A 14,572-nucleotide genomic window follows, 5' to 3' on the forward strand; every position below is an offset into this window, starting at 1 on the left:
GTTGCTTTGTGGGTGCTGGGAACCTAACCCAGGTCCTCTGCAAGAGCAGCCAGTGTGCTTAATTGCTGAGTCATCTCTCCAGCCCCTCAACTTTATTTTTTTGAGACAGGGTCTCTACAAGCTACTCTCTTATCCTCTTTTGTTTTTGTTGCTATGATAAAATATCCCAACAAAAAAGCAACTTAGGGGATAAAGGGTTCATTTTAGCTGACAATTCCAGGTTACAGTCTATCACTGTGCGGAAGCTGAGGGAAGAACTTGAAGCAGCTGGTCACATCCACAGTCAAACAGGGAGTTGAACGCACGCATGCTTAGTGCTCAGCTGGCTTTCTCTACTCTCAGATGGTTCAGGTTCCCAGACTAGTGAATGGTGCCGCCCACTATCAGGCTGGGTCTTCCCACATGAATTAAGGTGATCAAGACAGTCCCCCACAGATGCCCACAGGCCATCTTGGTTTAGGCAATCCCTCTCTGAGACTCTCTTTCCAAATAAACCTTTAACCATCACGCTTAGGAACAACTACCATCTTACGGATTGACTACATTAATTTCTTCTTAATACCTTCAAGGGTGGCACCCTCCAATGACTTAATTCTTTTGCATCAGGTTCTACCTCTTAAAGGTCCCATCATTTCCCCTCTCCATACACTGACGACAAACATGATCCCTGGAAGGACATCCCACATCTGAGTCACACAGGAACCAGCTGGCACCACTGTAAAGGCGTGGCTTCTCCAACTGGCCAGATTCTAGCTTTCCTACAACCCTGGGCCTTGCCTGGCCATCACCTTCTTGTTCTTGAGGGGAAGGGGCTTTTCCTCATGTCTCTCTATTTGTTCCCTCATGAGGTATGGTTTTTGCCTATTCATAGTCTCCCCAGCCCCCACCCACCCCTGTGCATTCTCCCTTTGGCTTGGAATCCACTCAGGTCTGCAGCTGAAATGCTATTTCCATCAGTCGGCCTGTTTTGGGGGAGGGACACTGCTCTCCTCCTTGCTGTTTCCTATAGACAAAGAGGTTCCCACCTGATTGATGATTCCATCATTGTTAGTGACACTGCTTTCTGCGGGGGGTGGGGGTCTCTGGTCCTCCCATTCTTGTCCTCTGAGGTCTCAGCCACCTCTGAGTTCATGAATGCCTGCTTTTCTTAGAGTCCGAGCTACAGATCCCTGTTATACCTCTGTGTACATCCTTGGTTTTCCCATCCCACCCCTAATGTGTGGCTATACCCAAAGAGGGCCCTGATCCTTCCAGAAGAGAGGTCCCAGTTGCAGGCCTGCAGGCTGAATCTCACTAGAAACATCTTTTACTGTGTCTTAGGGCCTCCTAGAATAATTTAGGCCAGCTTTACATAAAAATGCAGCTATCTGGCAGCTGGGACAGGTGCACTGGACTGTTACTCCCACAGGGCTAAGATGTAGAAGCCATGCACTGGGGACAGGTCTTCTGCTCTAGGGACTCCTCTAATCCCTGGCTCTCACAGGACTCTGCCCATTTGATCACACGCATCTGGCTGTAGGAAAACCTATGCCTGCAAGTTTCTTCCTTAGTGACTTTAGCCACGATAAAGGTACTATCTGTCACTGCCAACAGGAACCTGGCCCTGTCCATGTTTCGAAGCACACCTCTCTCCTGGGCTACTGTCCCTGCTTTCTCAGCCTCTGGGCTTCCATAAGGTCCCCCAAGCTCCCCTTTCTGCAAAGCATCGCCAGGATCAGGATGATGCTTAGCATTTGGCAGGCACTTGATGAATATTCTGATAAAGGCCACATGGTGGAGAATGAGAGGGGATGTTGCTGGTTTGCCTGAGGACTCTAAGGGGTTGGCTCAGTATTAACAGCTGCAACAGCTGTAGTCGCTGTCTCTGACCAGGACCCAGCCTCCTAACTCCAAGTCAGAGGGATGCAGGTCCAGCTTTTCCTAGGAGATGTTAAAGAAAGAATGGTTTATAGCTGACTGTTCATTTTAAAAATGCATTTATTATTTGTGTGCGTGTGTGTGTGTGTGTGTGTGTGTGTGTTCCCTATGAAGAGGCCATAGGTTGATACCAAGTGTCTTTCTCTATCACTTTCCACCCCTACTTTGCTGATTTGGCTATACTGCCTGGCTAGCTGGCTCTGCTTCTCTACCACCCCCAACCTGCTGGGGTTATAGATGTGTGCCACTGTGCCCAGTTCTTATGTGGGTGCTGGGGATGCAAATTTAGGTCCTCATGCTTATGTACCAAGTACTTTACACACTGAGCCATCTCCCAGCCCCCAAATGCTCATTTTAAGTTGGTTTTTCTCCCATGACTCTGGAGACAATATACTTTGAGAGGAATGTATGGGCTCTGGGGTCAAAAGCTCTCAGATCTAAATCCAAATACCAGCGGTATGATCTTGGAAAGTCACAGAATTTCCATACCTGTGACAAAGGTGTGTCCAAGGGACTTGGGACAGAGCATAGTCAACACGTCATGGAGGAGGTGCTGTGTGTGCTATAAGGGATACAAGGCTGTTGGGATACATTTGCATAGCACAATACCAACAAGCTTCCATTCCCTGCAGCAAGGGTACATAGAGGACACTGGCCAGCCACTTCCTTCCAAGAGGGACAGGAGAGGCCACTAGTGAGGTAGGAAAATAGAGCATAAAGAGAGGTTCCAGAGGAATCAAGACTGACCGAGGAAAGAAACCAATGGCACGAGAGGACTGGAAACCCCTCCAAGTGGCTACAAATAACATAATAGCATCTGTGGGAGAAAGGAGCCCAGGAATCTCCAAATTCCAGAAAGGATGGGCACTGTGTAAAGGACCTCATAAGGATGGTCCAGGGCCCTGAGCTTCAGACCTTTCCCAACTCTCTGAATGACTTCCATTCTCGGGGGTGTCATTCTCTTTCTTTAAAAATTATCGCTATTTCTATCAATATCCATGTGTCCCTGGTCTAAATCTTTGTACTGTGACACAGAACTTGGAAATCTCAGTAAATGGCCCCTGGACTGTGATCCACGCTTATAACACTAACTACTTGGAGGCTAGTGGGAGATGTAACTTATAACCAGACCCCACTCTTGAGATGACCCTGCAGAGGGGTGTTAGCTCTATGTAAGGCATTTGTTCGGTCTTCTCAAGGACTCTTACGGACCCCAGAGAATTCATTCTCATGTCAGCTTCCAGAATTATTTTCTGATTAGCGTTCCTTCTGTGGCCACTGGTGTTCACTCCCAAGTCTTATCTGTGAGTGAAATTTTTGTCTCAGCCTCTCTTCACCTATTAGGGAGATGCTACAGTAATGAATCAATTTCAAGGGTTTTGAACAAATAGTCATAAATATTTTAGCCTTTGCTTTGCATATTAGGGAAATGCCATCTAAGATAATTATTTTGCTTTTGCCTGACAGGAAGATTTACACAGAGGATAGAATTAGGTTAACCTTTGAGAAAATTTTGAAACCTTGAACCTATCTGGTCTTTCCCTAAACTGCATTCTCAGGGCCAAGTGTGTTGCATTCCTAGATGCTAAGGAGGAGAGATGGTAACACAGCCCAATGGTGGTATGGCTGGATTTCCCAGGGCAACGAACACTGCCTGTTTTCAATGAGAGTAAACTGGAAGCTGCCACCACTTTGACCACTGCTTGGCTACAGAAACATCTCCTTTCTAAGGTGAAAGCACTGGAGGGTAAAGAGCCCTAGAAGTACCACACTTGGCACAGTAAGAGTGTGTAATGTCAGCCAGTGCTGGGCAAGGTATTTGGGGGCTAAAGAAGGAGGCCAACCTGGGTATTCTAGTTTCTTGTCCAATTGCTGTGATAAACTCTCCTGACAAAAAGCAACTTAGGAGAGAAAGGGTTTATTTTAGTTCACAGTTCCAGATTACAGTCAACCACTGAGAGGAAGCCTAGGCGGGAGAACTTGAAATAGCTAGTCACATCCACAGTCAAGAGCATAGCGAGAAGGAATGACTGCACACACCTAGTACTCAACTTGTTTTCTGTTCTCTTACACAGTCCAGGTCCCAGGGAATGGTGCTACCCACGGTGGGCTGGGCCTTCCCACATCAATTAACATAATCAAGCAATCCCCCAGAGATGTGTCCACAGGCCAACCTCATCTAGACAAGTCCCCACTAAGTCTCTCTTTCTAGGTGATTCCAGATTGTTGTCAAGCTGACAAAGCTAACCACCATGCTGGACTACAAAGCAAGACCATGTCTCAAAGAAGCAAATAAAAATGCTGCCTTCACACATGAGCTGCTCAGGTTTGGGTTGAATGGTGCAGAGGACTAGAGACAGCCCGAGCATGGGGACGAAGCCTAATTCTAGCATTTCTTAGCAATGTGGCCTTAGCCATATTACTACAGCCTCTGTCAGCTCATGGGGTTTACCTTGAGGACTAAGGAAGGAAAAGTTCTACAGTGCCTGGTGCTTATTAGATAACACACACTGGTCACCACCTTTACTGTTGCTAGTCTGAGAACTGAAGAATAAAGGATTCAGAAATGAGGGTATTCGCAGCGAGGGTACATTATTCTTGGTGTATGAAGCAGCTCAAAGTTCCCAAGGTACACTTGGAGTGTCTGGTGGAGGAAAAAGGGGATATTATCCAACACAGAGTGCCTTCAAAATGAGTATAACCAGTTAAATAATGTCTCCTTCCCCCAAAGATGCCCAGGTTCTAGTCCCTATAGCCTGTGAATATAATTTTACACAGTAAGGACTCTGCAGATGTAAGTTGGTATCTAGAGATGTGGAGGTGATCCTAGATTATTTGAGAAGACAAAGTAATTATAGGAGTTGTGGAAAGATGAGTTAGAAAAGTCACAGAGATTAGAAGATGCCATGTTGCCTGGAAGGCAGAGGAAGGTACTAAGAGCCAATGAACCCAGACAGCCTCTAGAAGCTGGAAAACGAGAAATGGTTTCTCCTAAAGCACCCGGAAACAATTGCTTTGACAAAAATCTGACTTTATAACCAGGGTGACTGATATTGAACCTCTAACCTTTAGAATTTTACATCACATATGTAAGGTGCCAGACTGAATCCAGGACCTTGTGCCTGCTAGGCAGGCTTTCTACCACTGACCTACCTACCACCCATGCCCCTAAATTAACATTTTAAGCTAGTAAGTTTGTGGATATTGGTTATAGTAGCAACAGGAAATTCATACAGTGAAGAGCAAAAAAGAAAAATCACTCAATGAACAAAACTTAATTATATGGAAAATTTCATCTCGGTAGGAGGGTGACAGCAGATAGCTGAGGTGTCACTGAATGCAGGAAGCCATGAGTCTGATCAGCAGGGGCCTGGTCTTAATGGAGATGATATTCAAAGCCACCTTTATCGCTACACATGCTGCTGCCATCCTTTGTCACCAAGCTTTATGGCATCTGGTAGGCTGTCACCAGGAGCCTGCACAGCTCATAATCGAAGGCTTCTGGCACCTGTCAGCCAGTAGGAGGCTTCAGAATGCATACTGCAGTTGTACTTTTATTGTACCATCTCTTTATTCTTCACATTCGAAAACTGTGATTATATAAGTTCACATTACAGATGGAGGTAATAAGTAGAGCTTTTGGGCAGACGGGAGAACCTCAGTAAATTAAATATCAAGATAACAAGTCACCTGGGCCATGTCATTCAAAATTTGAATATTTGGGGCCAGTGAGATGACTCATTGGGTAGGGGCACTTGTTACCAAACCTGATGACCAGAGTTATATGCCTGGAACCCACATGGAGGAAGGAGAGAGCCGATTCCTTCAAGCTGTCCCCTAATGGGTTTTCATAAGGGTGACATGACACATACATACACATAAGTGCATATAAATGTAATAAACCATTTATGTGCACATGCACACCTAAATTAATGTAACATTTTGAATTTCTAACTAAAGCCTATTTCCAGGCTTGAAGGACTATTACAAATGAAACCCAGCTTCCCTGTGGAATAAGTATACTGAGTGCCATAGTAGGTGCAAGTAATGGGGGCCACAGGTACAAAGTGCTGGATTGGGTGCTTTCATTGTCATGGCACTTCTTAGAATCGCTAATTTGCCTGAAGAAAGGGGGTGGGTGCAGAGAGATTAGGAAAGCGGTGTTGTCTCAGTCCCCGAAGCCTACAGATGAGAGTCCGGCTTAAGGCTCATGTGTGTCTGACTTCTGAACTTTCCTACCATTCCTACGGTGTCTGAGTTGAACAAATGGGCAATAGGTTGAACAGATGTGGGACATGCTGTCAACAGTTCGGTGGTGAGCAGGGGACGGCCCACTGGAAGCCCCCTGCTTCCACCATGCTGGTGCACTGGGATGAAGATTTCTGCATCCATGGGGCTGTGAGTGCACAGAACATGGCTACATGATGGCCCAGGGGTCAGGGGTATAAATAATCCTCTCAGTAGAAAGCAGAAAGTTTCATGAGACAGGAAGAGAGTTCCTCAGTATGTATAATATCAAGAACAGAGTACTCTGGCCCCTACTGTGTATACAAACCATGGAACCAACCATTTGGCTTTTAACTACATCAACTGTGTCTTCCTAGATTAGAATCATGAACACCATGTAGTTAAGAGCGTGATCACTCTGATGATGCTGACAATCCATGAGGCTCACTGCTTTCTCACACATTTCCGTCTCCCTCAACTCCATAGTGTCTCTTAAAACACTATGTCCACAGGCAACAAGCAACTCCCCCAGCTCAACAGTGCTTCTTAACTCCTGACTACAGGCATGCAAGAGACACAGCTAACCATGCAACTGGCTCATATGTTGATGGAAACTCCAGATTTTCCCCATTTGAGTCTCTTTTGCCAAGTTTAGTTTACTCGGTGGTCACGACCCACACATGGCCCCATATTCTATGCAAGGTTTGTGTTTGTAGATTGAAAACAAGAACTGGGGACACCTACCTCTGGGGCTATGTAATCAGGAGTCCCACAGAATGTCCTGGTTGTGACTCCATCCATCATGTGTTCCTTGCACATCCCAAAGTCGGCGATTTTGATGTGTCCTTCTGAGTCCAGCATGACGTTGTCTAACTTCAAATCCCTGCAAGGAAGCAGGTGAGCATCAGAGGCCCTCCCGCAACATGACTTGGTTTGCTTGGAGCTAGTGAAGCGGAAAGAAGGATGTTTGCCTCGTTGCCAGTGCAGGGGCATTCACACAGTAAGTCCCTGGAGAGCAGGGACCAAGGAATCATTGTGTCTTTTATCTCCAGAGCCTAGTGTAGAGCCTAGGATATGGTAGATATTTAAATGCTGAATGAACGAAACATGGGTGAATTAGTGATTCCCAATTGCTATAAATCCAGGGACTTCAATTTATCAGATTTGGAGAGAGTCTGGGCATTTGACTTGGTGATATCTACATAGAAGGGGGTACAGACATGTCAAATGACAGGCTTAGCACCATCACCAATGTCCCCTTAATTATTCTTCAAACATTTTTCTTTCTTGGCACCAGACTTTCATTGCAACCAAAAGAACTGAAGTTGGTGTCCTCCCGTGCCTCTCCCCGGCTCCCCATGTTCTTTTCCCTCTGAACATCTTGACTAGCAAGTGAGTTTCCAGGGCTCCCTGACCTCTGTTCAAATAAAAGATGAAGGAGTTGTCAGCGGAGAGGAAAATATGTTTTCCTATGTAAAAGCAGAAAGAAGATATGACATCTTTGAGGCCGAGAAATCAAAAGGCGGCTCTGATTTGCCTGGAGGCTGCAGAGTCAGGTGGGTCTCAGCAGGTCTGCATTCCTGAGGGGCCATGAGCTCCACATCTGAAGTCCCCACTATAGACTCCCATGCCCACAGTGGCCCTGAAAACCTCTCCATTGCATTGCTGCTGGAAGAGCTCTGAGACACACCTGTAAATGATTCCTCTTTTATGAAGAAAGAACAATCCAATGGAAATCTCTGCTGCATAGAATCTGCAAAAGAAAACGTGCTTCAGATGTCTGGCTTTTTAGGGCTTCCTGGATACTTCTTCACCTCAAGTTAAGGCATCAGAAAGAGATGAGAGCAAGAGACTCTAAGGTTCTCTGAGAGTGACGTCACCCTCCAACTCACCCAAGCAGGCCAGTGAGAGAGGCTTATTTTTCTTGCTTGGGGAAAGTGGGCAGATCATCTACTCGCTACAAAATAACTTCTAATATAATCATTTAAGGGGGCGATACCTGGGAGACAATTTCATGTCAGGAGAGTGGTAGAGTGGAAAAATTCCATTCTCCTATTCATGGACAGAGCAAATTTTGGCATTTGAAAATGAATCATTCCCAAGAAGACAAAGTGTGGCACATGATGAATGTTGTAGCTCGTTTATTCGGTCCCTGAAATGCTGGATGGAATAAATGGGACACACACCATGACTCATGCCTGAGTTTGCCCTTTTGCATTATTCATAATAAAAACAGTCATTACCATCTCTTCAGAATCATTAATAGGTTAATATCTGGAACTCAGATTAAATGTAGAATGATGTCTTAAGATTTGCATAGCATGTAGAAGTCTTTGAAGTCTGAGTCCCTACAAGCCTGTGCCTGGGCAAATATACCCAGGAGACTTAAAATAAACACAATATCTACATGAGTAGAAAAAAGATGAAGACTAAGCTTTTAATGGGGCTGCCTCTGGAGGCTGGAGGAAAAGGCTGGGATGGGATGGGGGAAAGGAGAGATGGCGTACAGATGATTTTTATATTGTTTTTCATGACTTTTAACTTTTCAACAACACAAACGAATGAAAGGGTATGGGCCAAGGCCCTTTATGCTGCCTGTGACATAAGGTGGCTATTGTGCTACTTGTGCTTTATAGCTCTGGATATAAAGCTTTATTTTACAACCCAAGCATCTTAATACTCTGTAACGTATGAGAGGGGATAAAGGTAGGTATTTCTTTTAAATAAAGCCTCTGCTTTTTAGTAAACATAAAAGCAGAAAAAAATCCGCCATTATACTTTTTAAGCTTATGACCAAATAGCACCCTATCTGCCTTCAACTAATCTTTCCAGATAATCCCACACAGGGTCCAGCTCTCTCTGATTTATGTTTTAGATTGTACATTGGCCACGATCCTATTCACAGCTGCTGGCTTGACTGTGCATGCCCATTGCTCATCCTTGTTTACCAGAACTGCACTCTGTTCACTTTGCTTTGGTTGACATTTCTGAGACCTCTTGGCCCCTAAGAAATGGGGCAACATGCAGGTATCCTAGTCCCCTCCATCTCCACCTGGAGCCTGTTTCTCTACTTCTGCATGGCAGCATCCAAGGCATATCCCAGCTCAAGCTAAGCTCCTGATTCTTCCCCTGAGATCACTTCCTCCTGGATGACTGACTTCACACAGACCTCAAGTGGACATCCTTAAAGAGGGTTCTTTGTCTTACTCCACAGTCACCAACTTCAGCTTTTCTTCCTCCAGAATGTTTGTAAAAGATAAAACGTCCTCATTTCCAGTTCTATTTCTCCTTTCTAGCAGCGATTCTCGCTGGTCCCCTTGAACCAGCCCTTGCACTCCAGTCTATCTTTCCTCCTCCCCTCAGCTGGTGGGCTGTGTGAGAACTTAGTTCAATGGGATCAGGCTCCACTGAAGCCCTTTTCCTCTGCCCCTTTCCTGAGCTGCTCTCCCTGGAGGCTCTGCATCCATCTGCCTGGCCCCTCCCCATCTCACACCACCTCTGGCATCTGCTGAACTGCAGGACTTGCCTCCCAGCTCTTCACATTCTTTCCTTAGAAGGCTCTTCCCCCACCTCTGGGTTGAGCACTTCCCAATGATCTGCTGTCTCACTCCTCAGTTCCAGAGGATTGGTGGTACCTGTGTTATGATTGTTGGATGACGTCAACAATGCCAAGTTAGAGTGTGGTACTCCCAAGGTCTGGGCCTCACATTCTTTTTGCACTCTTACTACCGGATGCACAGTGAGTATGAATAACCATCTGCTCAGTGAATGAGTGAAGGGTTCCATCCACAAGGGTGTTAGCAGGTGACGAGGGGATGCACTAGCATTGACTTCAATCTGCTGCCAACAGAATCAACTGCTCCTGAGCAAACATCTATTACATGTGGGTCCTGCCAGTGCATCTGCTACTCTAGGAAGTTTCAGGGTCTAGCTCCAAGTGAGCAGAGCCACCCTTGGACATTTTATCCAGCAGAAGTTCCCAGATGGGAGTACTGGGCTATCTGAATTACTGGACTTAAAAAATACTCACACTGCTTGTGGCTCCTTAAATTTTCCTACTTGTTGAATGTGGTACATGAGGTCCCCGCCGTTGACGTATTCCATGACAAAGTACAGTCGGTCCTGCAGACCAAAGTTCACACATGAGTAGGGCTCTGCCCTGGCAGAGCTGCTCTGCTGGGAATTCTTCACAACGTTTTCCCAGGGAAAGAATAAGTAATTCACCGTACTGCACAGGGGCCTTGGGAAGGATAATGTTCTTCCATAATTCTGCAGTAATGGCTCTCTGATAACGTACCTGCCTCCTGAGGACGCATGCTCCTTATTATAGTAATGGTCTCAAATATTCTCCTTTTTTCCCTATACACACAATATATTTCTAAGCTAGCAGTAGAATGAAGAATCCACATGGACCAATCATTTCATTTTAACTAGTGTTTCTCAGTGGTGCGGATGTGTAAAAGCTGCTTGTAATGTCCAGGAGACCTGCCATGCTTATACAGTATTGTGTTTAAATGAATGCTTCTGAAAGCACATCTCTTGGGTTAGGTTGGACCCATAAATTATATATACTTAATACTATTTACTGGGTGGGGGAGGGGGCACCATAAATGGGGATTTTAATCAAATGTTCTTTTGCATGTAAAACGTGTCCAAATGTTGCTTTTTTCCAAAAAAAAAAAAAAAAGAAAGTTCTGTCACTGGTCTCCTAAGTGCTGGCCCCACGAAGGGAAGGACATACATCACAGAGCTAAATGAGTCTGTATTAATGAGAGCACTGTGTTGGGACAGATGGGAGAGAGGGAGGAGTTCAATGGGCGAATGACTAACAGCGCAACATAGCATGGCAAAAGATGACCTCCGCTCACTTCTAGAAAACATCCTCATTTCACAGAGGCTGTTAAACATTAAACTGCTGTACTAGGAGGAAGGGATGATGAACTGGAGCTGACAGGAAGTAGCTCTGGGAGCATTGTTCTCTAGCTTTTCTGATAGGATCTTTAATTTCATCATTGTGTTTATGCTTTGTAGTTTTCCAGAGCTCAATGAGTGTCATCGGGGTTATGGGACAGGTCTCTGGCACTCCTGGGTTCCAGGAGGCCTGAGCAGCAGACAGCAGGAAGGAGCTGACAGCGACTTGTGCGAGGCTGACACACTGTGGCCAGAGCTGGCTCTGCAGCCTCAACCACACAACTGACACCATGCCTGTAGCTCCTGCATTTTGAGACTACTATCCAAAGGTATGGAGGGTATTTCCCAAGATTTTTAAAAGAGAGACATAACCACAAAGTCAATTTCTGACCACTGGGCAATTGGAAGTAGTAATAATCATAAACGAGGCAATGACAGATAGCATAGGCTTCAGAGGTGAGGTCTGCACAGTGTTCAAAAGGGATGGGGCAGAACACCTGACCTGCACTGTCTCACCATGGTGCAGCTAAACACCTAGGTTCTGTAGGACACTGGAGAGCCCTACAGGTAGCGCCTGAGTGCTCTGGACTATTGTTGTTGGGTTTCCACCCCCTTTTCTTAATTTTACTCTCATAAAAGGTAGCAAACTTTTTTCCATGAAAGATCAGACCGTAAACCTAGGCTTTGCATATCTCTTGCAACCTCTCTCCTCTCATAGTGGCAAAGCAGTTGCAGGTGACAGTTAAGTGGATGAGTGTGGCTTTGTCCCTGGAAAACTACTTGTGGATGCTGAAATCTGAATTCCATTTCATTTTCACACATCAGGAAATATTACCCTTTGGATTTCTTTTTTGCAACCTTTCTCACAACTCATGGGCTGCATGAAATGGGCCATAGTTTGTCCTCCATGCTGTGTGTTATCACATAAGGGACACGGTCCTTTAGCAAACTGTGCATCCTAATGATCCAGTGCTATGCTTGGCAGCTGGACCAGTTGATCTAAAAGGGCAGGGCTGTAAATTATGGTACTGTTTCTGTATTGCACAAATCTTAGTGTAACATCTGGCATGAAGAACACCTTTTACATAGTCATTTCTTGGTACCTGTGAGGACTGGTTCTGGGGCCTTAATGGACACAGAAATTCTCCCAGGTGCAAACCCCTTAAACAAAGTGATGTAGCAATGGTGAAGCATCTGTATGTAACACATGCACACATGCTCACAGATAATTAAAGCATCTCTAGATTACTTATACCTAGCAGAACTTAAATGCTTCATACCTAGCTATTGTACTGTATTGTTTAGGGAGTAATGACAGAAAACTTTGCATATGTTCAGCACTGATGTGGGTTTTCTTAATGCTTCTGACCCACGATTGGTGGAATCTGTGAATGTAGCACCCAAGGACACAGGGGGGCAGTTACAAATGGAATGAATTCGAAGTCTCTAACTGGAGGTTGGCGAGGGCATGTCCCAAATCTACCCCATCCTAGGGCAGAGAGCTGTCTTGTCTCCTCTGTGTGCTGCGCTGTCTTGCCTTTCCAAGAGATGCTGAGACACTGGTTCAGGTTCTGCCTTGAGGGCAGCCTGGGTTACACCAAGAGGTGCAGTCCCGGGGTCCTTACCACTGTCTGGAAGCAGGAGTGCAGCTGCGTCAGGAATGGGGGCTTGTCGAGCAAAGCAAGGACCCGCTTTTCTACCATGGTGCACTCCACATCATCATCCTGGATCACCACATCCTTCTTCAAGATCTTGATGGCATACAGCTCTTCTGTTCCCTTCCTGTCAGCGAGCATCACCTGGGGACATATGGAGAGCAAGCTCAACACTGCCCAGCAGACAGCTGGTCCAGGGAGGAGGAGCAGGGGCTGGTGGGGCAGGGGAGAAACAAGGCCAGGGGACAGTCCAGTAAAAGCTCATGCAAATCTGTGAATGTGTGATAGAAAACTATTAACAAACTTCATTATGGTTAGGGAGCATGGGTAGTGCTCCCTAAAGTCCACCTTGGTCTTCAATTTTGCAATACTGGGAGGTGGTAGACGCTGTGTGAGGTGAAGCCTTGTAGAGGTCTATTTGAGTTCATTTCTATCGCTGTGATAAAATACACTAACAGAAAGCAATTTAGGGGAGAAAGGGGTTTATTTCAGCTCACAGTTATAGGTCACAGCCCATCATTGTGGGGGAAGTCAAGCCAGGAACTTCAAACAACTAGTCACATCACATTCATACTTAAGAGAAGACAGAAATGAAGGCATATACTCGCTCAGTTGCTTTCTTGCTTGCATTCGGCTGGACCTTGCTACCCTTATACATTCAGGATCCTATGCCCATGGAGTGGTACCACCCACAGTCTGGGTCTTCCCACATCAGTTCACTTAAGACCATCCCCACAGACATGCCCACAGGCCAACCCAATGTACATAGTCCTTCATTGAGACTCTCTTCCCAGGTGATTCTAGGTTGTTTCAAGCTGACAAAGCTAACCAGTATGAGGTCTTTAGGTTACTGGGGCATGTAATGCTCTTGAAGGACATTGTGGGATTACAGCCTCATCATCTTTTTCTCTCTTTGTTTTCTGTCTGATGAAATGATGATGAAAATTGTTTCAGTACACATTCCTGCAAAAGGGCCAAAGCAATGGGGCCACTCACTACAGACTGGAACCTCCAAGACCATAAGCTGAAACAAACCTTTTCTCTTTATAAATGAGTTGCTGCAGGTAATTCATTACAATGATGGAAAGCTAGTTAACATAAATTTTACATATAAATTTTGAAATACTGTAGGTCACCACAAATTAGAATCCTCCAGATTTTGTATACCTTTTAAATCTTTATTTATTTAATTTATTTCTATTTTATGAGTATGAGTGTTTTGCCTACGTGTACATAAGTGCACTCATGTGTGCAATGCCCACAGAGGCCAGAAGAGGACGTCAGATCTCCTGGAACTGAGGTTAAGGATGGTTGTCAGCCACCATGTGGGTGCTGGGAATCAAGCCCAGGTCCTCTGGAAGAGCAGCCAGTGCTCTTAACCACTGGGCCACCTCTTCAGTCCCTTGTATATCTTTTCAAAGTTTGAAGGTTTGTAGACTTTGTAGGAAATTGCTATGCAAGGATGCTATTTTGGCACTAATGGGAATATTCAACATTCTCTAGTGAGACTAGTTTGGAATTATCCCTATCAGTATTTCCTGGGAGCATTCTCGGGGTAAAATGTGACTGACCTTTACAATCCACAGGTCAAGAACCCAAACAAAGAAAAATGTAGGATCAAAATCAGTTCATGGGTCTGTTACAAGGTTTGGGGCAGAGGCCAAACAAGATGCACAGGTTGATGGTTACATGGCCACAGCTGCAGAATCCTGACATGATCATACTGGCTTAGGGCAAGTTCACATTGGATTTTAGCTGTGAAAATTAATCATTCGACCAACATTTTGGAACACCTCTGGTTTGAACATTAGGAAATGGTGACATCAAAAACTCATTGTAGCTTTTTGGAGAGAGAGAGAGAG

At 45.3% G+C, this 14,572-nt stretch overlaps 1 protein-coding gene across 1 annotated transcript in view; it reads right to left on the reverse strand.

The window, feature by feature from the left end:
* The window catches only part of Prkca (protein kinase C alpha), a 478,497-nt gene that overhangs the window by 41,178 nt on the left and 422,747 nt on the right, over positions 1-14,572 (reverse strand). Inside the window, exons 10-13 of the mRNA XM_008843200.2 lie at positions 12,681-12,854; positions 10,175-10,266; positions 7,835-7,897; positions 6,889-7,027 (exon numbers count right to left, since the gene is read on the reverse strand). Coding sequence (XP_008841422.1) covers positions 6,889-7,027; positions 7,835-7,897; positions 10,175-10,266; positions 12,681-12,854 — 468 coding nt within the window. The remainder of the gene's footprint in view (positions 1-6,888; positions 7,028-7,834; positions 7,898-10,174; positions 10,267-12,680; positions 12,855-14,572) is intronic.

Source organism: Nannospalax galili, unplaced genomic scaffold (genome assembly GCF_000622305.1).
Source record: "Nannospalax galili isolate Female #2095 unplaced genomic scaffold, S.galili_v1.0 scaffold781, whole genome shotgun sequence".
Lineage (NCBI taxonomy): Eukaryota > Metazoa > Chordata > Mammalia > Rodentia > Spalacidae > Nannospalax > Nannospalax galili.